Here is a 25,056-nt window from a genome sequence, read left to right as displayed (position 1 = left end):
ATTGTTGAAGTAAGCCTCGCTTCTAAAGACATATTAGATCAAGTTAATCTTAACTGATTCGTATTGACTGTCCTTAAATAACCCTAACAATAACATCTTCTGATAGGTACGAGTCTCTTCGGCTAAATGGTAAAAGGGAAAGGGAATTGGATCAAGTAAAAGAGGATAAAGGATTATAGGAATGTATATCAGGAATACAGGAGGCAAGAGATTGAACGTGGGAAAGAACGAAATACTTCAGATCCCTCAACCTCCAATCCAGCCAGCAGCCACTATCTCGAAAAGCGCGACACTGACACCAAGCAGGAGATATTATAAAGGGATGAAAAGTCGACACAGTACATCATTCTTTCTGGGGAGGGTGCGTTATCAGACGGGCCAAAGCTTTCAACACAGACATCAGAGGAAGAGAGGAGGGGTTCATGAAGAGGGAAATAATCCAGAACAAAGCGGCCAAACTGAATCGTAGGATATGTGGGAATCAGGGGAAAGGCTCATTGGGTTGTAAGATAAGAAGTGTCCGAAATATGGTTGGGAAGCTGGGCACGGCCTGGCGGCATGGCTATCTCAGATAGGTCCTAAAAGCTTGAGAGTCGGGAATCTAAAAGAAGTAAGGAATTGAAGCTCTGCAAAGACAGTTAGAAGAATCTCATGAGCAACCAAGGACCCCAGATCACTTACGCTAGCGCAAAAACAGCAGTCACACCGACCAAGGCGCGGTTGCGAACACGCTCGCGTTTCAGCTTCTCTTCGAGGACCTTGGCCCTCTTTGTCCGCAGAGTCTTGGTCTCTTCGTCCTCTTCATCACTAAGCTCTGCCTCCTGAGTCTTGCGTTTCTTAGCGGCGACCGATGACTCCGCAGGGTCCTGCTGTAACTTGACGGCCTCCTTGACCATTTCCTTTGCCTTGGCAATCATTTCCTGGGTCTCCGCGGCAGATGGGGCTTCTGGTAGCGCGATGGGCATCTCGACGGAAATTGTCGTCTGCGCAGTCTGGACACCGCTGCCTTCAGTGTCATCAGACTTGATATTAATCTTGACCTTGTCATCGGAACCCTCCAGTCTGGCGGCGGTCTTCCGAGCCCTTGGCGTCAATTTCGTTTCCTTGATAGACGCGACTTCGACTTGGACATCTTCCTTCTCTTCTTCCACGCTGGGCAATACATCTCCGTTCACTTCACCATCTGCACTGGACACTGTGTCGTCCAAAGCGCTCTGAAGGGTTGCGTTGGCGGCGCTAGTGGCAGCCGCAGATGCCTCCTTTTGCGCCCTCGTTTGTCTAGGCTTCCGCGGAGTGCCCGCCTTCTTGCTAGGTGACGCGGATCGCCGGCTTCTGGCACGGGATGTAGGTACAAGCGCCTCGGGGGCTTGAATCGGCGGCAGATCAAACCTGGGAGGGGGTGTAATGTGCTTCTTCGCGCTCGATGGACTCTGGATGATATCTGCGGGGTCAAGCAGGGCGCGGACCCAGTCGTACATCTTGTATTCCGCGGCGAGCTCAAGAGCTATAATCTTCCAGTTAGAATGGCGAGAATAGCACAAAGACACATACAAGGTCTCACCTAGTACAGGAGAGATCCAAACATTTCCAGCAATTTCGTCTTCGCTCGTTTCTTCGCGTGTCTTGAGGTATTCGCGTTCAGACCGTTCTTCGTCCAGCTTGGCCCACGGGAAAGCAATCTTGAACATTCCAGTCGCACTAACGAAACCATCCTTGCTCCGTCTCTATTACGATAAGGCATTCTATATTAGAAGATGCTCGGCGTCCGCTCACTTCGGGTCCACTTACCATCAGGAAGTATGTCTCGGGGTGCTGTTGGGGAGAGTGTGACGGAAAGATCTCTGACCCCTTCAAGTCCTTGGGCAGAGGAGCGCGCAAATGGGCATATTCAAATGGGCCAAGGTTTTCTGGCTTGGTCGCATTGGAAGTGCCAATCTGTGTGGGTTTCACTGAAAGGTTCGTCTTTCCCAGCCGGCGGCGCGTGAGGAGTTCCTCGTCTAATAAACATCAATTATATCACTGATTAGTCGCGAGATACTCGAGATACTCGAAGCAAGGCCATCGCAGGTGCGAGGATTCGAGCGGCGCGCCCCGGGAAGAGCAGGGACTTACAGGCAGGTGCCGCGTCGGGTAGGACGTGCGGGTTGTTCTTCTTCGGCAGCGATCGCACCATGATGAATAACGGTGTTCGATGTCAGAGGGGCGAGGGAGATGTTCGCGGGGAAGAGTATTATCGCTTTGAGGGGTGGTTGAAGTTGGTTGCGACGCCGGAACGTCGGCCACGTTGCAGGCGCGTCTTTGTCCGAATAGGTCGAGGTTTGTTGAAGACGTCACCAAGTGTAGTAGCAACCCAGAGCGCGACTAAGTGGAGCGCGATCGCTTGGAGAGTCTGCGAGCACACGAACTGGTTTGCGACACACCGAACCTCCGATAAACGACCAGATTCAATCAGGACTTGATAAAGTAGGGGAGGAAAATAATGAATGAATAGTCCACACCAATTAGTCCTCATAAGGACGGGGCACTCTCGTCTCGAGTGCTGTTACCATACCTTTCAACCCCTCGTATTTTACTAATCCCCCCTAAAACGACTATCATCGCGATTACCCAATGGAGCATTGCAAATCTGTGAGGCGCTTGCCTTAAAAGAGACCAGATCAGCCATCGCGGATCCATGCCCCGGTATCCGGTTTTACCTTTGAGCTGTATTGATGCCTTGTCGCCTGGTCAAATGGGCAGTAACCTCCTAACCCATCCTGGTCGAGGAATCCTGAGTTCCCAAGGACTGACAAGGATCAAAATCAAACGCCCCCAAGACCTCCAATGAGAATTTGGTTCAAAGCTGGAGTTTTGGTTCCATGTTTCGAGCTATTTGAAACCCGTCCGGATTCCATAATAATCCCTGCTTCAAGAACAAAACGATCTATCAAGCAAGCCCTTGCTACATCAGTCTAAGAGCCATAGCATGCATTACCTCTTCCTATGCAACACACGCTATGTTCTCCAAGCACCTTTCTTCAATGAACTCTCAAGGAAATGTCCAACCAAAATAATGGTCGTCGTTGAGGAGGATTCGCGATGAGCCCATGGAAAGGAGCTTGCACGCTATTCCTGATCGGGAATCCCCTCAGTTAAGGTCCACCGCTCCATCAACAAGGCTTCCTCTTCAATAGGAGTCATCTTCAGCCCTTGGATGTCCTTTCTCCCTTTACCCTGTATCTAGGACTCTACCCTGGTATGGCCAATCTCTGTCAATCTTTCCAGTTACCCATTCTAACTCCCGAGCTCAGCAGCACTCTCATATCTTTAGCGACTCTTATCCAAGCTATCGCCCATCCCCAATTGTCGGTGTCGAACTACCCCGCCATATCAGTACGCAAAACCATAGCACAATGGCCGACCACGACGAAGATCTCGTTGCCTCAAAGACAGAGGGGTTCAAGCTTGGTGAGAAGAAGACAATTGCTGAATACAATGAACTCGGTATGTGGGCCTCTTTGTCTTCAATCTGTCAGATTGGACTGCAGTTGCCTCGTGGGGTAGAAGCCCCCTTACCTACCATCGGACGTGAAAGTCCTCGATTCCTCTTGCTTTTTTTTCAATTATGAGCAATATGTATCTTCGCTGTTCTGCAATTGAACTAATCATACGGCGATCCCTCCAGACAAGAACGACGAGTCCCTGAACCGCTGGAAGGCCTCCCTCGGGCTCAACGCCGGTGAACCCATTGGAGACCCCAACGACCCCAGACGGTGCATCATTAAGTCTCTCGCCTTAGAAGTTGAGGGCCGCGATGATGTTGTGATTGATGTCTCGGCACCTGGTGCAGCCGAGAACCTCAAGAACAAGCCGTTCACCATCAAAGAGGGAGCGACGTTCCGGATCAAGGTTCAATTCGAGGTGCACCATGATGTGCTTAGTGGGCTCAAATACCTACAAGTCGTCAAGCGCAGGGGTATCCGAGTAAGCAAGGATGAGGAGATGCTGGTACGCCATCGTGTTTCTTGCTATTGGAGACGCTGGTATGCTAACTCGCCCTAGGGAAGCTACGCTCCTAACACAACGGGCAAGCGTTTCTACGAAAAGAAGTGTAAGATTGTGACTTTGTTGATATTGTATGTTGAGCGTGGCTAATGCCCTTTTCTTTACCTACACAGTCCAGAAGGAAGAGGCGCCTTCAGGAATGCTGGCGCGTGACCGTTACAGCGCAGTTTCCAAATTTGTCGACGACGACAACAAGACCCATCTCCAGTTTGAGTGGTCATTCACCATTGCAAAGGATTGGTAGACTTTTTTGGGCGGAGTACATATGACGAACAGCATATATTTTATCTATTTACAAGCGTTGGACTCCTATCTGGCTTTGGAACTGTGTCAACTTGCCTCTAAAAGAACAAGTTTGCGGGATTGCGTGTCACATATAAATGTGAACAGAGTATCTGATTGAATCAGACTCAATTGGCCCATGGATCTAAGAATAACTGTCCCTCTTTATTCTGCGTCCACACATACCACACCATCTCTCTCTATAAATGAATCTTTTTAGCAAACTCCAAAAGGCAACGCTCACATGAGAACATAATAGACAAATAAGAACAGCAAAGATGAAATCTGATATAGAAAAGAAGGGGTATCACAGAAAGTAGTCGATCACAGGACTCTGCCCATCCTTGTTCTGCTGCGCCTGCTGCTCCCCGCGATGGTTATCATTCTCCGGAGCCGCATCAAATATATTGAAGAACCGCTCGCCGGTATCGCTGACCTCCAGCACACTGGCAAGATTCCCGCATCGATAGCAGTAGTTTGGAGCACTCCATACGGTACTCAATCGGTCGTCGTAGAGCACCTGGTACCCCTCCTGACACAACTGGTGGGCGCGGAGGATATGCGACATGCTATTGACTTCGAGGAACTTCCGAACGACCTGCGCTCCGAACGTATAGCCCGCGCCTCGAGGGGACAAGGAGAATTCGTCGCGTTCAGTGTCCGGGTCCGACCAGACCAGGTCAGCCATAGGTCCTTCGTGCGGGATTTCGCGGAACCGGTCTATGATTTTGATCTGGTCTATTGAGTGGATCGAAGGCGAAAGGCCACCGTGTACGCAAAATATTTGATCGTTGATCACAACACTCAATGTGAGGAAGTCGAACATGTCCGTAAAGTAGTGCCATACGTTCGCGTTGCCATACTTTCGCGCGCATTCGGTGTAGAAGCCGTACGACTGGGTCACGCCGCGCGACTCGTGATTCCCGCGGATGAGGTGAACGCGCTGCGGGTATCTGAGTTTTAAACATACGAGAAGAGAGATGGTCTCGACGCTGAATAACCCTCGGTCGACGTAGTCTCCTATAGAAGAGAGTCGCCAGTTAGCGGGGTTCGCAACATTCCTGGAGCAGGCAGAATACGAACCGAGGAACAAGTAATTGGTGTTCGGGCAGAAGCCTCCAATCTTAAAGATCTCAATCATATCAAAGAACTGCCCATGTATATCTCCCACTACCGTGACGGGAGCCGCAATGTGAACTACATTGCTCTCCTTCATCAATAGCTCTTTCGCTTTGGCGCATATCGCCTCAATCACCGAATCCGCCAACAGTTCCTTTCTATACAGCCGCTCAATGCATTCATCGAGGTCAATGCTAGCTGCCAGAGGTATCAGTTCCTGCGGTAAGCTTATCGCAGCTGCAAAGGCGCGTGGTAGTTACTCACCCGGTAGGCCAGGCATCGCGAAGAGGCGGGCCTAATAATGCCGTGGAGATAATGGTACCGGACAGCTGGATATGCGAAAAGCTCGGGAACAAGAGCAAGAGTAATGCCGGGGGTACGTGGGTAGACAGAATCAAGAATAAACGCTCGACTGAAGAGACTCGAAAACAAACTGTATGCGGGTTGGCTGGAAAGGAGATATGTCTGTCTGGAAAGTTCCCGCAGTAGCTCTCATCATGACCAGCGGGTGGATATGCGTGAGGAACTGAGGTCGTATTACGCAGCAAGTGTAGGAGACCTAAGAAATGCAGTTGTAAGGGCGTTGGCCGCTTTCATCAACTAGATCAGCTTTCTGTTGCCTAAGCGAAACCCATGTCCGAAGAAATAGACGAAGTCGCGACTTCGAAGTTGCTCTCACACCCAAGAGATGCATTTCCCATATTCTGCCGCTTGAGGGTCACCGCCCTCGCTTTGGCAACAAGAGGGATATCTTGTAGGTCTACATTTTATTGCAGTGAGTATATAGCTCTATATTGCTCAGTATCAACCCCTCACGGCAGCTAGCTATGCTTCTAGGCCAGAAGCTGCCGTGCCTGTTCGCGCTCATCCGAGTCCGTGTCTTCTTCTTCATCATCTTCTTCATCTTCCTCCTCTTCAGAGTCGGTTTCGTATTCCGTCGATCCCTCTTCTTCCTCTGAATCTGTTACTTCCTCATATTCGGATTCGTCTTCTGATTCAGCCTCTGGCTCATCAAGCCATTGATCCAGAGTCTTGCTCTTTGATGCGGAAGCTGCCTCCTTCACGCGACTCGCTTGAGCCTTGTTTGAAGCGGCGACGCTCATCTCGTGCTCTTTGAGCGCTCTGTCAAGCTGCTCACCCGCAGTGGGAGCCACTGCTCCTGTTTTCTCGACTTTGACCTCTGACTCTCGAAGACTAGGGTCTGGTTCCTGCCCCGCTTGAACCCAGTCTGGCAAATTCTCGTAGCCTCGTAGCCCATGGGCCCCAGCGTCTGGGCCTAGGACAAGGGTCGCGGACCCTATCAGCAAGTCCTTCCTAGTCTCAGACGGGCTTGGAACATGTGGGACCGGCTTCGGGGCGAGAAGAAGCAGATTCGCAATTTGAGTTGATGAAGGAGAGGAAAGGAGAGCTTTGTATAAGCGGGCACGGTCCCGAAGATCGTAAGACGTGTCGTACCTGGCAAGGAGCAGAATATAGCGCCAAAGAAGACTAATAGCATCGTCTCCTTCGGCCACGTCTTGTTTCTCATCAGTGCCGTTGATATCATTTGCCTCCGTGTCAGGACTATCGGCCCACTCGTTGTTTGGCTCTGCCTGAGGCTCGGGTTGAAGCGGAGGCTTTTCTTCAGCCGGAGGGTTGCGTAAGATATGGTGAAGGTAGACTTTAGCCCCCAGTAAGAGGATTTGCTGTTTTACTGGTTCTGATTCATCGGCATAGTTCTGCACTAGAACCCGTAAAACATCCGGCGCGAAATTCCTATCCGGTTCAACTCCTGCATACTCGCCAACTAGCCACACAATGGTAGCTCTCGCATCTGGACTGGTTGTCAACCCGAGATGTTTCACAAGTTGGATAACAGTTCGTTCATGCGAAGTTGGGTCTTGTTGAATCAGATGTCGAATAACCGTCAGTGATTCTGCGACGAGATTGTCATCAAGACTAGTAATCTGCTGGAGTAGGATACGTAGGCATTTGTCGGAGGTATTAGGGTCTGCCTGCGCACACCGTCCCAATGCGCGCACGCTCTCTCGTACCAGAGCCGGGTCTGCACCCTGCGCGAAATGCTCGAGCTCGCTGATGATGAGGCCTTTGAAATGATGGCCACAGTGGGGAAAGAGTATGGCGATGACTTCAAGCTTCAAGCGCCAGATGTGAGGCGGGTCCGATGCATGAACTAGAAAATGTGAAAGGTACTTTGTAAAGGGCTTGGGGTATCGTAAAGCGACAACAACAATGTTGTACAAAGCAACCAGTTGCATGTCCTGAGGGCTCCGAAGTAAAGCAACCAGCGGACCAACAGCTGCAGCAAGATATTCCGGGGGCGCAAGGTAAAGAAAACAGCGAACAACGGCCACAAGCACAGCAGAATTTCGACTTTGCAAAAGTAACTTGCACGATCGCAAAAATAGCTCCAGGTCAGGATCAAGAACTAGGGCATCATAGGTGTCCCCGTCGCCTTGATTATTGGTATCGTCGACTTCATCATCGTAGAACCCTTGCGATTTAGCCTGAGTCCTTTGTACTTTTCGAGTCTTCAAAGGGAAACATTGCCGGGAATAGAAAGTAAGAAGACGAATAGTGGCCAGCTGGCCCCATTCATCCATATCCACAAGCTTCTTAACCAAGCCACGATAGTGTTTGTGTACCAAGTCGATCCTATCAGGGCAGACTTCTAGGAATGCGGAAACAGCTGGACCAGCAACGAAGTACTGGCTATCTCCTAGGAGCGTCTCAATAAATCCAATAAGCTGAGGTTGAGTACTAGGATCAAGTCTATAGCACTTCGGAATAGCTAGCGCAGCTGCTTTCCGCACATGAGGACTCATGTCGCCGCAACCCCGTTTGACCGCCAAGGACACGATGGCGCTTATAACTGGCACTCTGATACTCGCCATTGTGCGCAGCGCCATGGCGCGTGCCTGGGGATTCTGATCGGTGAGCGATTTCTGGATTGCATTGATGGACAGCAGAGCGAGGTCGGGTTCGGCCTCCGCATGGTGAACCAGGTAGATATATACCAGCTTTTTGATTTCGAGGTTTGCGCTCGCCACGTTTTTCACAACTGCCGAAAAGAAAGGTAGGGAGGGTTCGGATCGGTACATCAGCTATATCATGGATTAAAATCCGCAAGACTCGGAGTTGGAGGGGCCTTACGGAGAGGATCCGTCGCATGCCATCAAGAACATCACGATCGTTGCGGGAGTCGAGGAGCTTTTTAATATGTGATACACTGATATTTCGTGACGACGTTCCAATTCCGGTTCCTCTGGACATGGCGGCCGACTGAGCCGCTTCGAGAGTGAGCTCCCTAGCTGTTGTTGACTGTCAGTCATTGGGTTGAGGTTGCTATAGGCGGGGGTTTGGATGTCGCACCTGTTTCCAGCATCGAGGAGATCCTGGAGATTGTCTCCATCTCGGTCCTCAGTTCCTCTGTGGAGGAAATCCTGCAGAAGGCGTAAACAAGAGGTTATGCTGGTGATGTGGAGAGACCAGTGGGTGGAAGTTGGCGGCCGGTGACGAAAAGCTCCCGCTCGCGTCATCTATTCGTTCCGAGTTGTCTCTCCGTCACGCCCTCACCAACTCTCGACTCAGCTGACGAGGACAGAAGAATCTTTGATATTATGATACGATACACAACGCCAACCAAAACTCCAGTTCCATTGCGCTCATGGCGCCTGTGCGACGTATAGCTAATGCTCAATGGGCTACCGATTTCCTCCAAAACACCCTCGACCAAAACCGGAGCTTCTCAACTATCATTATCTGTGCGACGCGAGACTCGTTCCTCGAACAACTTGCAGCTACAGTTCAGCTTCACTCAGCCGAAGCTACGGGGAATCATCGTCTACTCGCCAAATCCCTTGGCCTGCTCTCTAGGTCCCATAAGGTTAAAACCGTATTCTGCCCGACCTTGGAGCATCTGAGAGCCTACCTATCAGTCGGGGTGCAACCAGAAGCCCCAGGCGCTGAGGGAAAGAAAAACCGGCGGTCTTTGCTGGCGATACTGAATCCTTTGAGCTTACATCTCCCTACTCTGGAGTTCTCTGCCCAAGGCTTGTCCAGGACTCTGGCCAGCGCAGTGGAGGTCTCTTACAGGGCAAATCTGGACATTGTCCTTTGTGAATGTCAAGATGCCCTGGATCCAGCCAATGCCGAAAGTGGCGAAGCTTTATGGTACGTAAATGTGCCATTGCTCAGCAACTCTATGCGTATTGGGGCCGACTGGACTGGACGAAGCGTGCCAGTCAAAAGAGTGGTGGAACGGTGGTTCCAATTCGAGGGTTTGACTGTTTGAGACGACCAGACGACTATATCATGACTTCATGAGTAACGGGAAATAATCAAATGCTAAATGCCAATAACTCCATCAAGAGCAAAACCATCCGGGTATCCTCAACTAGCCCATAACTCCAGAAAATTAGACGAAATGCCCGCAGATTACAGACACTTCTCCATCTCAGTGATGTAGAGCTTGATATGCGACTCCAACTTGAGATATTCGTCGTGAGCACTTTGAATCTCACTCTCAATGTTCTCCTTCAGGTCCGCCATCTAAACGAGAATTAGCATTGGCAAATGAATTTGATCGAGCCATCAGACAGCTTACCTTTTTCTCTGTTTGTTCTATTCTGATTCGTCTTCGCTCCATATCGCGTTGCTTTTCTACTCGCTCATCCCGAAGTTGTGACTGCACAGCCCGGAGCTCCTCCATTTGCTTCTGGGCAGCCTCTGACTTCTCACGGGCATTGTTCCGTAAAGCTTCAATTCTTTCGTTCCAACGCGCAAGCTGTCGCTGTAGCAGTTTCTCGGTTTGCTCAACTTCTCGCACATTGTTACCTCTCTCGGAAATGGCTTCTTTGTTCCTGCGGGCTCGGGACTCCTCATCCTCCTCTTTCTGTAACTCCACAGAGATATCCTCGAGGAGCTTAACACATGCCTGGACATCGTTGCTCACAACAGTGAAGGTGTCCGACGATGTCTGCAGTGCTCGAGCCCGTTTCTCCATGGCATCAATCTGAGCCTTCTCTCGCATAAGACTCTCTGCTAGTTCAGTAAGGGACGACTGAAGACTTGCGGGACTTTCCATCACATATGGCCGGAGTTTATCAACTTCCTGTCGACTTCGCACGGTCCTCTCCACTTTCTCTTTCAGTTGATTCTGCCGCCGTCCCTTATCCGCCTTGACTCGCTCCAATGTCTCGGCAACCCTCTCTTGACTACTGCCCAGTGATCGTAGACGATCCTTAAGTTCTTCGTTTCTTCGCACTTTCGCCTTGACTTCCGCCTCGTTCGCCTTGAGATTCCGGCGCATTTCCTCAAGCCGTTGTTCCATTTCCTGATTTTCTGCGTAGAGAGTGTCAATGCGTTGTTTAGTCTTCTCCGTCTTGTTGAAGTGCTCATCGATTACAGGCGTTTGCGACTCGCGGAAACGAACAAAGTTGATGAGGTACGAGAATATCTTAACTAGACGGTCGTGGGTAGGTTTTGTGAGATCAGTGAAGGTGAAGTCGTTAACGCCACACTATGTAAAGCAAGCATTAGCATATACTTCTTGCCGATAATATGTTGACCACATACTTCCAGCATCAATCTTCTCAGGTTAGCGAAAAAGCCCATGAGGTTCCGGGTGTCCGTGGGCACAATATCAGGAAAATCGCCGCAAATGTCGTCGGCTGCAGCACGCATAGCCGGCTCCACGGTGTCACGAGTCGTGTTCATAAGAAGCTCTGCAAACCATTCTAGAACCATCTGAACCTGTTGCGGGTTGGGTTTTATCAAATCGGCTGCAGTGAAAGGAATGCCAATATCATTTATACAGCCGGCGATTTCCTTATCGGGCTACCTCTGAAGGTTAGCAAAGAGCTCAAAGCAAAGTCAGGGTGGGTTGTCGGCGCACCAGGCGCATCATCGCATCATTTTCATCTTCTTTTTTGCGGCCTCCCCGGTTTTGCTGTTGGGAGCCATGAAATTGCTGGCTCATTCGATGATTGTACGCCATCCTAAGACAGTCTATGTCTTCCAAGTAATGAAATGAGGAATAGAGAATAAATTGTGTGCAGGGAAGAGAATGCGACAGTCCCACGTCGGGCGGTCGAGCGATTGTTTACACAGCAACCTCTAAAGCTAAACAGGACTAGCGTTGGTCTGGAGGGGCTCACAAGCAAACAGTGCAAAGTCTCCGCGGTGCTCTTTTTGATGATGACTCCAAAGCCTCGATTTCAAAAAAGAACTTACTACTTGACGCAAGTGCACGTCTAATCCAAAGACGCCAGATATTCCGCTTGTTCAGAGTTATCAGGCGACTGAGAGACACTATGGCTACTGCCGACCCACGAACATCAAATGCTTCCGAGCCATTCGAGTGCGTGACTTGATTGTGTTTCTTGAACTTCCCAAACTAATATTGCATTTCCAGTATTGTCGCAACGTACAATGACTTGCTTCGATCGGACCCAGATTTAACTATGCCAATTGCCGCTATCGAAGCTTTAGTACTACTTCTTACACACTCCCCTTCCTCCACGATATCAGAAACGCTCGACCTTCTAGAAAAATCCACTGCACACTTGAAGAAATCGATCCCAAACCCTATTGGACTTTCTGCCGGAACGGATCTTTTCCAACGATATCTGATTACGACACTACAGAGACCGGGTCAGCTAGGCCCAGCGGGCGATTTCAATGCTATAAGGGCCCATCTGCTTTCCAACAGCCGTTTGTTCATTCGACGTGCAAAGGAGAGCCGAGATAAAATTGCCGCCTTTGGGAGAGGCTTCGTTCGTGACGGCAGCACCGTGTTGACGAATGGGGGGTCGAGAGTTGTCGCTTCGTTGTTGCAGCAGGCTGCCGACGAAAAGGGCGGGCCATCGGCTGTACGATTCAATGTGATATACGTTCTTTCATCGCCAAAGGGTGACATTGAGAGCCCAACCGCGGAGCCAGAAGGAATGGAGACAGTACGTGCGCTCCGGGCCCTGGGTGTCCCGGTTGCCACGATCCCCGAGTCCGCCGTTGCCTATTCACTAGGAAAGGCGGACGTCGTTATCGTGGGTGCTGAGGGTGTCGTGGAGAACGGTGGAATAGTATCCCGAATAGGCACCTACCAGATCGGACTTCTTGCAAAGGCTATGGGCAAACCTTTCTACGTTGTGGCTGAGAGCCACAAGTTTGTCCGAGTCTATCCGCTTGGTCAGTATGACCTTCCCATTGAGCAGCACGTTATCGACTTCAAGACGCAAGAAGACGTCGATACGGCCAAGCAGCAGCAGAACAACTCAGCAAATGCCTCCAGTACAGCACAAGGCTTGAACTCAGAGTTCCACCCTGACGCGGTAGACTTTACACCGCCTCATCTGATTTCGGCCTTGATCACAGACAGCGGTGTCTTGACACCAAGTGCTGTCAGTGAAGAGCTGATCAAAATCTGGTTCTAAACGCTCTCTTGTTAAAAGCCATGATATTATGGGAGTTTACGGGCGTTGGTTAGAGGTCGTTTCTAAATGACACCGGCATTTCCAGCCGCAAAAAGCCTTCGAATGCTGAATCGTGTTTTAACGATATCCGAGATCTACTTGAACCGCCACTTATGTCTTGTGAGGCCACTTGCAGCCTTCATGTACAACTGCTCAGCGTCATCTGATTCCCTTGGTTTTGGGTCTTCTTGCATTGTTCTACAGGCGCTTCCAGGGTACATACGATCAGGCCCTGCTTATCATCCATCACGCCTATTGTGACACCGGGGGAGGCAAGGACTAAACGCTCGCGAGTTATGTACCGAATATTAAACCATACAGGCGATCAACCATGCGCCATACATTATATTTTCTGGATATGGCATAACTTCGGAAGGAACACATATCTCAAAACATTGCATAACCTTCTCAATGAGGGCGTTCACTCTGCCTGTCCTTCATTTCATGCACCAACTCAGTAAGCAATAGAGATGGCCTTGAGGGCACAGATCCTTCAAGAATCGTCTCAACCGTTTTGGTCAAGGCTTCAAGCTGATAGTGGACTTATTCTCTACCTTTGTTCCAAAGTTGGCTCATGTCTCTATCTTGAGTTGATTGCCTGGATTCTAGATATCTCTAGCAAGGCCACCATATATTTACTGTAAATACACACCCATAGACTTGAGCTGATACATACAGACGGTAAATACTTGGGTATAAGAATAAACTATTCACACCCCACACGCGACTCGCGACTTTACTCCTAACCCTAGAAGAAGAAAGGGCTATCTTGCAGGCGGGCTAGGGAGGCGGGTAGCTCAAGTCACTAATCAGTAAACGAACAAGCTTTCCTAATACGTCAAGAGGAGCAACTAAGATATAATCTAGGTTGGGGGAGGGTAGCGCAGATGAGGTTGCTATTGACCAGTTATATATTTTCGGCTCCTCGGGTACGACCAATGAATCATCCTTAATCATCTATTTACCGAAAATCGCATGCAAAGGACCTCGCCCTGACTGTTAGAGTCCGTCGAGCTACCAACCTTTGATGGGGGAACCTTGCGGGGTCTTAATCTGTGAGAGGCTTACTTGATGTCCCTGATGACCATAACCAATGTCAGCAGCAAAGTCAGATTTACCCAAGTCTTGTGACGGCCTTTGTTCAACCTGTGTCATTCTTCCACTCGCCCGGGAACCTTTGTTGTCATCCCATGTTGACATTTGCATCGAGAATCCAGCGGTGAGGCTGTTTTATCAGATCAAACAATGCGGTGAAAGTGAGGATCGCCGAAGGGGCTGGCATCGCATCCCTCGCTTACCCCTCCGTTTGAATCAAGGCTTCGAGCAAATTTCAACCATGTCCTTCTTCTCGCGTGCCTGCTAGTATTTTCTTTGTTTTCAGAGCTGTAGTTGTCTGCCTGATATCTACACGTGATATCACCCGCCATCCAATCATGCGACATATCTAACCTTTGGAGACCATTCCCCGCTGCCCTGACTGTCCTGTCTCAGGTGAGCATGGAGGCGACTCACGAGCCAGCGGATGGAGCCCGGCAACTCTCAGCTTTACGACAAGTTTTCGTAGTCATCAACCTTCGATAACAGGAAAGCCACTGCTGCTAACCCGCTGTGCGGCATCACAGGGGAGATTCTTCGTTTTACGCACGCAAGTCTCATCCCACCCGTCCTTGAGCCTTATACACGCAAGCCGTATCCAGAACCCCGCTCGACTTCAACGACTTTTCTTCTCCACCAATTTCTTCTAACGTCGAGAAAATCTCTGCGGTATCCTGACAAATCCAGTCTATATTCAAGAAGTGATTCGGAAAACTCTCCGAAATTACCCTCTCCCGCGGCTGCATCTGGACTATAGAGACTCCTTGCGTGGATCGCATTTCTACTATATTCCATTCTCAAACGATGGGCGCAGAACCATTGATCGACGCGCTGCGATCGGAACAGCAGCCCGAATTCTATCTGCAATCCCACCACTCTTACAGCGGCCGGCGAGAATCAGCCGGCAATCATGCAACAGAAGAAAAAGACCGCGCCGAGAACCACAGTTCCTGGTCTATAAAGAGGCTGCTAAGCCGCCGACTGAGCCGGCGATATCGGGTGCTTGAGCGAGAGCCGAACAGACTCCGGAAGCGCTCTTCGACCCAATAGCAGAGGAGCACATACAATACCCTGCCACCGCAGTTGAGCCGTCTTGCTCGACTTTCGTTCAGTTAAACTATTGCCATAAACTCTGTACAATCTATTTTCCCTCTCGAGGCATCGGCTAGGCGTTTCCTAATCGCCCGGCCAAGGCGCCACGTGTGGATGGCTTCCTGCCGGGGTTGGAGTAGGAGTGACTTGACTGAGGACGCTGGAAGTCTGGCTCCAAGTCCGTCTTTGATGCATCTGTCGACCTATTGGACAGTTTTCCTGCTCTTATCGCCAGAGGCTCACTTTGTGTGTCAGCATTTACATTTCGAGAATTGTTCTGGGTATGGCGGCTGGTTCATTTGATTCACATCATCTCAAAGTCTTCTCCCATACTTTCTTCATGCGCAGAGTCTTTGGGTCAATTGTACATTGTGACTTGTTGCGTTGAGCAATCCCCCATTGCAACTTGGCGTTGTCATACTCATTAAATGCCAGCGTGCGTGGTAGACAGCTAGCTAGTGTCATCCTCACGATGAGTTGTGTGCTTGCTTCGTCTCGAAAGGACCACCCCGAAGCCAGACATTCCGTCATTAGAGACCTATAAACGAAGAGAATGTCACCGCGGTTTGCGACTCGAAAATTCTGCCATCTCAGTGCGAAGCAGAAAACTCGAGAGGGGAGCATATAGTAATAAGTGAAGGCGTCTGCAGCATGCGGAGCCTTGACGTGCTAGTATACCAGTCACAGAGCAGAATTGCCAACGCAAATCAGACGTGGTGCCCTACAACCGCAACCCCGATTTCTGGGGCATCTGCAATCTCACACCTGGCAAATCGCATCACGACTTGCCCTTGCTCTGCGGAGTGCGTGAAGAAAACACCAACCGCCCAAGTCTAACATCAGGAATAAAAGTACCTCGCTACACGGACAAGTCAGATTATCACCTCACAATTCTTGCATTGTCGAGGGTAGTATACATCGGGTAGAGGTAGGAACCCTCGACTTCTCGCAATGGCCGACTGCCAAGTGGTACTCGTAGAATCGAAACTCTGCAGAACCCTGTCTAGATCGAGCCACGAGAGATTAACTCCTGATGGAATGGATAGATCTTGGTACACTTGAGGAATCTGACATGTATCATCAGTACAGCTTGGTACTTTACCGCTGGTTCCATTGGCGGCACTACTCATGGACCCTCGATGCAGTCTTTTTCAGAACCCGGACATCCCCCACCAATAAATGCACTATAAGATGGCGATTGGTGCTCTGCATCAAGGCAAGGTGGTCTGCTCCTTGAGAGATAATAACTGTATTCTTGGATTTGTGAGGTTATATCGCGCTAAGATATGCGTTATACAATATGGAACCTGAGGGTGCTCGGGATATATATGTATGTCAAGAAGGGGAGAATCAAATTTTATCGACAACAAAGTAGTTCAGCCTATTATTAGCTGAATTATTCAAATACCGTCTGAACCGTGAACGGACGGCGTAAATATAGGTACCCCTGTAGATACATGTACCTTTCTGCCTCGTGCTCAACTTGGACGGTGCTCTCCTCCATCTATACAAGCATGCAAAAGCTGTCTGTCTGAACACTGTCGATCCCCAGAGAAAGCCTTTTGAGTCTTTGACTCCTCGAACGCCACAAAACGCAAAAGAAGGCAGTGCGCTGGGCAGTTGACTGGACCATGTGATTCGAGATGCTGGGGATGGAGCGAATCACAAGCAACGCTTTTCGCAAATCACGTCGGCCTACCTGCCAGGTATATGAGCGCTTGCTATTGTATTGAGGGCCTTTTGGTAATGAAATGGTAATACGGCTTCTGAGGTGCTCCAGGATGTGGCTAAATTAAATCGTTTCTAAGTACGGAGCAACAATGTGGAGTACGGCAGATATAATCATCGTCAATCAATGGCCAGGCTGGCCCCTAAGGCAGGTACCGACAATGCCATTCGATTGGGCTTCAATCTCCTTGGAAGGCTAGAGTCTCTCCACCCATGAAGAAAATTTTCGTGATCACCCTCCGGGCACACTGTTGTGAAGATGGGATGCCCCCTCCGTTGGCGATCGTTGAGATTCGACTCAATTTGCATCGTGTCTGTTGGCTGAGTCGATGCTGCCGTTTTCTTTGAGACAACTTGGCCGCCCGGGGCAACCAAGTAAGACAAAGGAACCTAGAACGGGCATCAATTGCAGATAATTTAAGACATCGGGTGGATGCAGCCAGGATCAGTGAACATTCTGGACCTGACCTGTAATTAAACAACATCCTCCGCCGGCCCGCTGTCAACGGTGCAACTCGGTCCCAAAGACCGCTCTTCGACTCTTTCTGGGTCCAAAACGAGTCTTTTTGGGCCTGGAAATCGAGAGGAACGCGGTCTAGCGTCGAAATTTAGTGCGGCCTGGCGGTAATGACAATAATAAGCCTAAATAAGAATAAAATCATACCCTACCGAGTCGACGTAGGAGGCCACCAAGCTCCGTCATCCCTCGTACATCATCGCTGGGTCTCACTTTCTTTGGGCTCATTTCCCTCTCAACCCCATTCTGTCCATCGTCTTTCTCTCCCTTTCTTCCTCTCTGCCTCCTTTTGAACCTTCTTCCAGTTACCCTTTGCATCCCTCGCGCAGCTCTCTGTTTGTTTTGGGCAGGCAATGCGTGTGAGGTTTGTAGCCGTGGGAACCTTTGCCACCCAAATGGTCGTCGGATATCTCTGCCACTGCCGTTGACGTACTAGTCATACTCCTCCTCGACCGTTTGACTTTGTACGACAACCAGCTCCCGCTGACCAGGCTAACCCCGATAGCCTCCTCCATTGACGAATACTTGCCTGGACATCCATCTACTACTCACTGAGCCTCTCAGCTCTTCATCGCTTTCTCCGAAGCCCGTCCATTATACGAATTCGATCATCTCGGCATATTTCCTCGTAAGAACCTAACGCTCTTGCATCCTCGTGCCTACTTCCCATCGCTTACCCTCGGCTGTCCGCCCTCGAGCTCTCCTCCACTGTCTCATCGCGTGCCTCTGCTCTCTGGACATGACTCCCATCGTCGCTATAAGCTCGATTATTCGGCAATAGGGCCTCCGCGCTTGACCAGGCGGGCTCCAATACCAGACAAGATGGCGATATGGCCGTTTGGTCGCAAGAGCAAGCGACATACCGTGCAGCTGGATACCGAAGCTGCCGGAGATGTCGCCGTGCCGCACGACACTCGCCATAGCTTCGACGAGGGAAAGATAAGCCAGAAACCATCTCGCAAGCAATCCAAACGACGAAAGAATCGACAGTCACTCCCCGTGGGAGATTACCCAAGCAACCTGCGCGACGTTCCTTCTCCCCCACCACCAACATCTACCCATTACACGCCTTCTGCCGCGCAGAGCGAGAAGAACCGACCCGTGAAACCGATCCCACACTCCTATACTGCTCCAAACCTTGACTCGCAAACGATCGCCCGAAAACCGTCACTTCGGAAACCACAGCGCAACGAGAGTCCTGCGAAGCTGAAGAAAAGGCTCAGCAAACGGAAAGCCTATGAAATCGCCCGGGAGCGCGAGATTCGAATGATGGCGTCGCTGCCCATCGATATTCCCCGTCGCTCTACCACGCCTGCATATGGCGATCCAATGCAGCTCGATGGCCGGCGAACGAATAGCGCTCTGAGTCGTCGCTTAGACCGTCACCGTTCTGATATCAGCCTGTCAATCCAAGAGTCGCCGCACTCGTCCGTCTCCGATTTCTCCGAGACGTATACCTTCAAGGTCAATGGCTTTGCAGCTTGGACGCCGCGTCCCGTCATTCGCTATGTGGAAGCTCCTCGAACCTCAAATTCCAGGAACAACCAAAGGACACCCGACTCCGTCGACCGGAGGACGAAGTCACCAACTTTAGAACCGTCTGAGGAAAACCTGCGTTCGAAGCAGCGGATTGATGAGCTGGCCGACGATCTTGACGCTGGTGCGCTGAGAGAGTTGATGGAGCGAGACCGGCGACGTCGGGAACGAAAGGAAATCCGAGACCACGAGAGACTTGTTCGCAAGCTGCAGCGCAACGCTAAGAAAGTGCCAAAGCCTGTCGCAGTACCTGATACTCCCGCACAAGATGGCCAGGACGAAACTGAAAACATCCAGGATGCCGAACGAGGCCGCCCCGACCCGCAGAACCAATCCGAAACACAGCCCACACCCCGAGCGACCGAGGCGTTCTTATCAGGGGAGCCTGAAGGTTCTTGGCTACGAGACACCTCTAGGGGCCCTGAGAGAGACGGGCGTGAAACTCCAGAAAGTGTGCATGTCGTTGGCAACATCGATGACAGCTCCATCCGGGAGCTCAAGTCTAGCCAGCGACTCAGCTTCGGTCCTTCTCAAGACATGGCCATGTCACGCAGCACTCTGTCCCCTTCCCTTTCGCCCTCCCGGCACGGGCTGAGCAGCCAGGACTCCTCCCAATTCTACCGAATGAACAGAGAGTCGGCCTCTGATATTTCGCGGACTGTTGATTCCGAGCGACGATTATCTGACGCCAGCGGTGGGCGTGTCAGCACCATCACATCCATATTCCGTCGAGGCAGCTCGCGTTTGAAGCGTAGCTACCGAGAACGTTTTCCAGATCGCAGCCCTCCATTGAACAATGTTTCAAATGAATCATTCTTCAAGGTCAACACACACACGCAGCCACCGGCACCCTATGTTCCTCCGAAAGTTTTGCTTGGTCCAAGCTCCTTCAAGCGTTCGCAATCCAAGTTCACCGAGCACTTCGGGGATGAGCCCCTCTCACCACCCGACTCACGTCTCCAGTCTCCTGATATCCCCGAGGACGAAGCATTGGTCGAAGACCAAGTGCCAGACCTCAATTCGCGATCTTACTACCCTATCCCCGGCGCTGGAACAGATGGTCGCAGCAACAAACACGACTCTTGGACCGGAGGTTCTGAAGATGATCCGGAGAACCTACCCTTGTCACAGTCCTTGGCATCAATAGACTCTGAAGGGTCATGGATGTCTGGCCAATTTCTGCGCCGCATCTCCCAGAAGCCGAGCAACTCTGCCCGACAAAGTTTAAACTCTTCTCGGTACAAAACAGACGACGGTCTTGAAAAGTTGAGCAAGAATGATGAGACCTCGAGTTACCCGCAATCCATCGCCTATGGGGCTCTCCCGGTCGAAGCGAGCGGGGAAATCTCCAATCCTACCAACGACCAAGACGGGGACCTTGTTACCCCTCACCAGTCTGGGCAACTGGAGGAGACCTGGCATGAGGATATTGGGAAGCGACCCGTGCTTGTGAATCCAACGATGCGGCCCAAATCTACGCAAGGGCTACTTAATAATATTCAATCTCTGTCCCCAATCTCGGCTGAGGAGGAGTTCAGTCCGATTGAAGAACATTCGGCTGAGATTCTCTTCTCACCGGCGCACGACTCGGTCAACAAAACTCAGGCACATGCGCAATGATGCTATAATGCTTCCACTTATGAAAGTCTCGCCAATCCCCCTGCCCTTTTATCCCCCGCTTCATTGCGTGTCTTCCCTTTGGAGTCTACACTCCTAGCCGCTCATTACCTGTTTCCTATGTCACTTCCTATGTCCGTTTGTGCTTTTGCGGCTATACCTGGATATGCCTTGCGATCCGGAGTCGCATTTTTTACGGCCTGATTGCAGCGAAAGCATTGTTAGTGCTTCCCGTGTTGGTTTTTGAGTTTGTTGATACCCCCCATCGGCGAGATTTTGAATGAGTTGCGTTATCCCTTGGTTAACAACCCAATCTGGTATTTTGGCGAAGTGCTTTTGATAGACTTGCAGCATATTGTCTTCTTGCTCTGATCTTGTCTTACGAAAGCTATATGTAATCTAAAAATGACTCTGCCAGGGTTAGCGGTGCTTTTGCTATCCCTATACCCCGTTTGAATATAATACCTGCTCACTGGATTTTTGATTATTATACTCTCATGGTATTCAAAATGTGCCGATTGGCTCTCGTTCCGATTTCATGTCTAGACCTGTGATGTGATCATCTTGAGTAACTGTCAGTTGAAGTTGTTTTCAAGACGAAAATGATTTTGCCTGAGGCAGCACTCCGTAAGCAAGCTCCAGACCGCTTCCATTTTATAAGCGGCAAATCACGTCATTTCAGTGTTTGCCGCTTTAACGCTCCTTTCTCCGGCCGATTTCGAGCGAGAGCACCCAAAGGCTTTGCGCATATTCAGGTCCAGCCCAGCACCACCAGCTAACCAATTGACCATTGCTCTTGTAATAACTGAAAAAATGGCCTCTCGTGGTTTGACAAATCAATCTAATATGCTACGGGCTCTGCGTCCTCGTTGGTAAGCACAATCGATAGAACCCTCCACGACCTCCTCCTGTGTTCCCTTTTGCCTGCAAACCACCACCACGATTAGTCACCCACACCACCGGGCTCTGCAACGTCATTTTCCGGGAATAATTTCGCCCACTATAAAGCCCGATTATCCTGCCCCTCCTTTCTGCAGCCCCTCATTTCAAGCTAATCGACTTCCTTTCCATACATAGTCTTCAACCATCCACAATTCGTCTCTCTTCTTCCTTCTCCTCCATCTCTGCTAGACGCCTGACCAAAGCTTCTACTCTCACCTCGAGTCTTTCGCGCCCCGCAGCCCTCCCGCGTCCTACCGCAAACAAGCCCTTGGCTTCAGTCACCCGACGAGCTTTTTCAACGACCCCTACTCCTCAATTCACATCTACCACATCCAAAATGGGTGCCAGCGAGTTCGTCAAGCCCATCAAGACGTATGTTTTCTTCAAGAACAAAATCCTCCGTTCCCAGGCTCAGCAGCTAACTGTTTTGTGTATATAGCAAGGAGGAGTACCTTGAGAAGATCGTCAACAGCAAGGCCCCCATTGTCCTCGACTGCTACGCCGAATGGTGCGGCCCTTGCAAGGCCATCGCCCCCCAGGTCGCCAAGTTCGCCGAGGATTTCAAGAACGTTGAGTTCTACCAGATTGACGTCGACGAGCTCTCAGAGGTTGCCGCTGAGATTGGTGTCCGCGCCATGCCCACCTTCATCTTCTTCAAGGATGGCGAGAAGGTCAACGAGGTTGTTGGCGCCAACCCCCCTGCTCTCCGCGCTGCCGTCGAGTCTCTCTCCGCATAGATAAATAGGATATTGGGACGTCTCCTTTTGTTTCGTTTTTGTTTGTCTTGTATGAAAGCATTGTTTTGTCTTCCGGGTTGGTTTTCTGCAAATGGACCTTTGCTGTGTTGTATGTATTGGTCCGACATGTATAACGCAATGCGCACCGGCTTAGAAGAATGAGAGAGAAGTTGCAACCGGATTTATACTATACCGTCTGTATAAGGTCAATTGGCTAATTTGAGAGTGGAGAGGTAACTGACGATCGTCAGATATATTGACCCTGTGGCTCGTTGAATTGCAACTAATGGTTAGATCCTCGACGGCGATCGAGCCATGTCATCCCTTCAAGCATGTTGGATTTTGCAACCTGCACCCCGAGATATACAAAGGACAACTTATCTGAAGACTGCAGATCGCAATGATTGCTTCTCGACAAAAAAAAAAATCAAAAAATCGTACCTTACGAAGCTCGAAGAACAGGCATATCCTCTCACTTTGTACTCCTGAGGTCTCTCATTATGACATGGAGCTTCCTCGCGCCACACAATCCTAGGCGCTCTATCACTCATTGACAGAATAATGAGCCTAAGTTCTGGAGACGAACCACTCCAGATACTATTACGCGCTGATAACACTGACGGCAGAGTGTTGGTCTACAACATACACCACTTTCGCTAATCCATTGATACACACCCTAGCATACGGCCGAATACCTCAATCCCACATGATTCCCTTCCGACGCCTTAAAAGAGACCGCTAAATAATCCCCCATGCCCTCTCCACACCGCAAGCAGCCACCTATACTACCAATCAACCTCGTCCGAATTCTCAACAGCGTCTCAATCCTTAACCCCCTCCGGGACTGGCTCGCTCTTACCCTCAGAGCCGCCAATTCCATGAGTGATTCAAGGTCGAGCTCGTCGTTCGTGTTGATCAGTTGCAGGATGTCGCTAACGCTCTCGTTACAGTGGCAGCTGTGTATTAGCATTGTTAGGTAGCTGAGGGTGGGCGATTGCAGGGTGTTATCGCGTCGCGGGGCACTTGGATGATAGTTGTGATATGCGGTTTAGAGATGGCGTATTCAGCGCATATTTTCCGCCCAATTGCGAGGGGGCTTTTCAATACATCAATAGTATCGGCAGAGGGCATGGTGGGATTGTACTAGTCACATCGCGGATTCCACAATGCTCACTGTGTTCTTCCCCGTCGCTACACCCTCCCTGGCCCCTGGCGTCGAAGGCCGGTGTTTCCCACTGAAGACAAGCCCGATATAATCCTCTCAACCAACTCCTCGTCCGGACTCACGAGGCGAAGCCTGAAGTCTCTGAAAAGATCTCGAATCCGGGATACTAGGATTCGGTCATCGTGACGGAGTGTCTTTGTTGGTTCTGCTCTCGGGACGTCGACCGGGTGGCTGACCTTACGGCGTGGTGAATGGCGACGTAGGGGCGGTTGCTAGGTGTAGGGGTGTAGTTGAGGAGATTGAGGGAAGAGAAGTAACATTCGATTTGTGTGGTGGTTCGGCGGAGTTGATATGTTTGGCGGTGTTCGGCGATAGATGGGGGATGATAAGTATAGGGAGATGGCGAGGGATTTGCCAAAGGCCATGGTCAAGAAATATTCATGGATGTTGATCCTTAGGCTGATGCTTCTTTCGGTACTTGAGTACTAACCTCAGACCGCTACAGCACTGCATTTTGTCTTATATGGGTTCCCAAGGAGGTGGTCGGGTTGATGTGTGCTTTAGTGATGGCATTTGATCCGAATATGAATGATATTTTGGGATATCGCTAGCAGACAATAAGAAAAGCCAGTAAATTGTTTTCTCACATGCAAGTTATAGTACATAGCTTATTTGCCATAGGATTCATTACTTTCCTAGCTTGTAGGCTCTAAATACGCATGTAACAATGCAGCACTAGAGCAGTCCATGGACGAGTTTAGGGCTCTGGCCTCAGGAGATATCGGAAGCCGCGATGTTCAGCGACCACTTGGAAAACATCGTGTCTAAAGCCCGGTTGTATCGGCCAGATGGCGGAGTATTCCCTTGCAGGAAGCATAAGATGCAGAGCAATACAGCGAGAAGGTTAGTTCCAAAAAGTAGTGGGTGAGCATTGTTCCAAGAAATTTCAGGATCTAGGAAATATGCCCATTTGAAGACTTGACAGCATGCAGCACCAGCGATAGATCCTTCTAGGCTTGCTGGGCGTGGAGGGGCACAGGCCTAACGTGCCCCCTTTAGATCCTGCGGCCTGGATCTCGGCAGGGAGGGCGAAGTATAACTGGCTTTATTGTGGTATCTGCAATTGACATCATTCTTGAGGTCCCATAAATCAGAAAACATGCCGGTTTGGCTTTGAGGGAGCAGCCTGATTTGACCAATGTATGGTGCTCGTGAACGTGGTCATACTCGTAGGAATGAGAATAAGAACTTGTGTCTGCATTGAGTGATTCATCCGATGCCTCCAGGTCGTTCAACGGTCTGAAATTTTAGTGCTCTAAATTTGAGCCGACGATAAGTCAAAGTGTAGACGCGGGTGCAGTTGATCGGTGTATGTCAAGCAACGGCCACCTTTCGTCACGATAGGCTCGGAGATTTTTGGAATCGGCATGTCGAATGTTTCCACCAGGGCTGCATTATTCACCGGCTGTCATGCATTAGATTTTGCACGTGGAAATATCAATACTCGACATCTTGATTCTGACTCGCTTGGAAAGAGGTTATGGCGGGTCCTGTTTTTAATATAAGTTAATCAACCCTGCCGTGGGTTCGGTGTCGAAGGCTGGCTGAGACTGTCAGGTACGCAGCTCGGTTATGAACGCCACTCGATCGAAATCGGTTGCCGAATCAGCCAAACGGGCGTTCAAAATCCTTCGAGAGATAAGAGAAGAA

General features: G+C 50.3%; 9 protein-coding genes across 9 annotated transcripts; 5 read left to right on the top strand and 4 right to left on the bottom strand.

Annotated features, from left to right (window-relative positions):
• Positions 1 to 33: 33 nt before the first annotated feature.
• BJX68DRAFT_233335 (KilA-N domain-containing protein) lies at positions 34 to 2,485 on the bottom strand. The gene is made up of 5 exons (XM_071039611.1): positions 2,113 to 2,485; positions 1,789 to 1,997; positions 1,562 to 1,724; positions 682 to 1,504; positions 34 to 626 (listed from the first exon to the last, which is right to left on the bottom strand). Exons 1-5 carry the CDS (start codon positions 2,171 to 2,173, stop codon positions 602 to 604), a joined length of 1,281 nt encoding a protein of 426 aa, XP_070901005.1. The 5' UTR covers positions 2,174 to 2,485; the 3' UTR covers positions 34 to 601.
• A 689-nt stretch (positions 2,486 to 3,174) lies between these two features.
• BJX68DRAFT_45162 (rho GDP-dissociation inhibitor) lies at positions 3,175 to 4,461 on the top strand. Its single transcript, XM_071049191.1, has 4 exons — positions 3,175 to 3,483; positions 3,665 to 3,987; positions 4,042 to 4,090; positions 4,158 to 4,461. Exons 1-4 carry the CDS (start codon positions 3,393 to 3,395, stop codon positions 4,286 to 4,288), a joined length of 594 nt encoding a protein of 197 aa, XP_070901004.1. The 5' UTR covers positions 3,175 to 3,392; the 3' UTR covers positions 4,289 to 4,461.
• A 12-nt stretch (positions 4,462 to 4,473) lies between these two features.
• On the bottom strand, positions 4,474 to 6,110 carry BJX68DRAFT_45200 (serine/threonine-protein phosphatase). The gene is made up of 3 exons (XM_071049193.1): positions 5,710 to 6,110; positions 5,410 to 5,643; positions 4,474 to 5,346 (listed from the first exon to the last, which is right to left on the bottom strand). Exons 1-3 carry the CDS (start codon positions 5,723 to 5,725, stop codon positions 4,634 to 4,636), a joined length of 963 nt encoding a protein of 320 aa, XP_070901003.1. The 5' UTR covers positions 5,726 to 6,110; the 3' UTR covers positions 4,474 to 4,633.
• Positions 6,087 to 8,949, bottom strand: BJX68DRAFT_233327 (AP-3 complex subunit beta). Its single transcript, XM_071039610.1, has 3 exons — positions 8,818 to 8,949; positions 8,599 to 8,756; positions 6,087 to 8,549 (listed from the first exon to the last, which is right to left on the bottom strand). Exons 1-3 carry the CDS (start codon positions 8,855 to 8,857, stop codon positions 6,279 to 6,281), a joined length of 2,469 nt encoding a protein of 822 aa, XP_070901002.1. The 5' UTR covers positions 8,858 to 8,949; the 3' UTR covers positions 6,087 to 6,278.
• Positions 8,950 to 8,984: 35 nt separating this feature from the next.
• On the top strand, positions 8,985 to 9,854 carry BJX68DRAFT_45198 (uncharacterized protein). The gene has a single exon (XM_071049192.1). The coding sequence runs from the start codon at positions 9,113 to 9,115 to the stop codon at positions 9,737 to 9,739; it is 627 nt and encodes a 208-aa protein (XP_070901001.1). The 5' UTR covers positions 8,985 to 9,112; the 3' UTR covers positions 9,740 to 9,854.
• Positions 9,855 to 9,882: 28 nt separating this feature from the next.
• Positions 9,883 to 11,443, bottom strand: nuf2 (kinetochore-associated Ndc80 complex subunit NUF2; the record flags this gene model as incomplete). The annotated part of the gene is made up of 4 exons (XM_071045166.1): positions 9,883 to 9,996; positions 10,052 to 10,966; positions 11,023 to 11,283; positions 11,342 to 11,443. The coding sequence occupies 4 exons, from the start codon at positions 11,441 to 11,443 to the stop codon at positions 9,883 to 9,885; spliced, it is 1,392 nt and encodes a 463-aa protein (XP_070901000.1).
• A 316-nt stretch (positions 11,444 to 11,759) lies between these two features.
• Positions 11,760 to 12,878, top strand: BJX68DRAFT_254204 (translation initiation factor eIF2B subunit alpha; the record flags this gene model as incomplete). The annotated part of the gene is made up of 2 exons (XM_071042857.1): positions 11,760 to 11,806; positions 11,861 to 12,878. 2 exons carry the CDS (start codon positions 11,760 to 11,762, stop codon positions 12,876 to 12,878), a joined length of 1,065 nt encoding a protein of 354 aa, XP_070900999.1.
• Positions 12,879 to 18,017: 5,139 nt separating this feature from the next.
• Positions 18,018 to 20,565, top strand: BJX68DRAFT_45043 (uncharacterized protein). Its single transcript, XM_071049190.1, has one exon. The coding sequence runs from the start codon at positions 18,172 to 18,174 to the stop codon at positions 20,503 to 20,505; it is 2,334 nt and encodes a 777-aa protein (XP_070900998.1). The 5' UTR covers positions 18,018 to 18,171; the 3' UTR covers positions 20,506 to 20,565.
• A 1,216-nt stretch (positions 20,566 to 21,781) lies between these two features.
• Positions 21,782 to 22,181, top strand: BJX68DRAFT_265096 (thioredoxin family protein; the record flags this gene model as incomplete). Its single annotated transcript, XM_071045165.1, has 2 exons — positions 21,782 to 21,816; positions 21,884 to 22,181. The coding sequence occupies 2 exons, from the start codon at positions 21,782 to 21,784 to the stop codon at positions 22,179 to 22,181; spliced, it is 333 nt and encodes a 110-aa protein (XP_070900997.1).
• Between the last annotated feature and the right edge of the window lie 2,875 nt (positions 22,182 to 25,056).

The sequence above is a fragment of the Aspergillus pseudodeflectus genome, assembly GCF_044049435.1.
Source record: "Aspergillus pseudodeflectus strain CBS 756.74 chromosome Unknown BJX68scaffold_13, whole genome shotgun sequence".
Lineage (NCBI taxonomy): Eukaryota > Fungi > Ascomycota > Eurotiomycetes > Eurotiales > Aspergillaceae > Aspergillus > Aspergillus pseudodeflectus.
Note: the sequence above shows the minus strand (reverse complement) of the source record. Positions and strands in the feature narration are given on the sequence as shown.

Excerpts from the sequence above, each read along its gene's own strand:
- BJX68DRAFT_233335 (XM_071039611.1), bottom strand. The coding sequence starts at position 2,173 with ATGGTGCGATCGCTGCCGAAGAAGAACAACCCGCACGTCCTACCCGAC. Across the intron at positions 1,725-1,788 it reads CCGAGACATACTTCCTGATG|AGACGGAGCAAGGATGGTTT; the intron begins GTAAGTGGACCC and ends TTATCGTAATAG. Across the intron at positions 627-681 it reads ACTGCTGTTTTTGCGCTAGC|AGCTTCAATTCCTTACTTCT; the intron begins GTAAGTGATCTG and ends CTGTCTTTGCAG.
- BJX68DRAFT_45162 (XM_071049191.1), top strand. The coding sequence starts at position 3,393 with ATGGCCGACCACGACGAAGATCTCGTTGCCTCAAAGACAGAGGGGTTC. Across the intron at positions 3,988-4,041 it reads GCAAGGATGAGGAGATGCTG|GGAAGCTACGCTCCTAACAC; the intron begins GTACGCCATCGT and ends AACTCGCCCTAG. Across the intron at positions 4,091-4,157 it reads GCGTTTCTACGAAAAGAAGT|TCCAGAAGGAAGAGGCGCCT; the intron begins GTAAGATTGTGA and ends TTACCTACACAG.
- BJX68DRAFT_45200 (XM_071049193.1), bottom strand. Across the intron at positions 5,347-5,409 it reads CACCAATTACTTGTTCCTCG|GAGACTACGTCGACCGAGGG; the intron begins GTTCGTATTCTG and ends TCTCTTCTATAG.
- BJX68DRAFT_233327 (XM_071039610.1), bottom strand. The coding sequence starts at position 8,857 with ATGGAGACAATCTCCAGGATCTCCTCGATGCTGGAAACAG. Across the intron at positions 8,757-8,817 it reads CTCCTCGATGCTGGAAACAG|CTAGGGAGCTCACTCTCGAA; the intron begins GTGCGACATCCA and ends AGTCAACAACAG. Across the intron at positions 8,550-8,598 it reads GCATGCGACGGATCCTCTCC|CTGATGTACCGATCCGAACC; the intron begins GTAAGGCCCCTC and ends TCCATGATATAG.
- BJX68DRAFT_45198 (XM_071049192.1), top strand. The coding sequence starts at position 9,113 with ATGGCGCCTGTGCGACGTATAGCTAATGCTCAATGGGCTACCGATTTC.
- BJX68DRAFT_45043 (XM_071049190.1), top strand. The coding sequence starts at position 18,172 with ATGGCGATATGGCCGTTTGGTCGCAAGAGCAAGCGACATACCGTGCAG.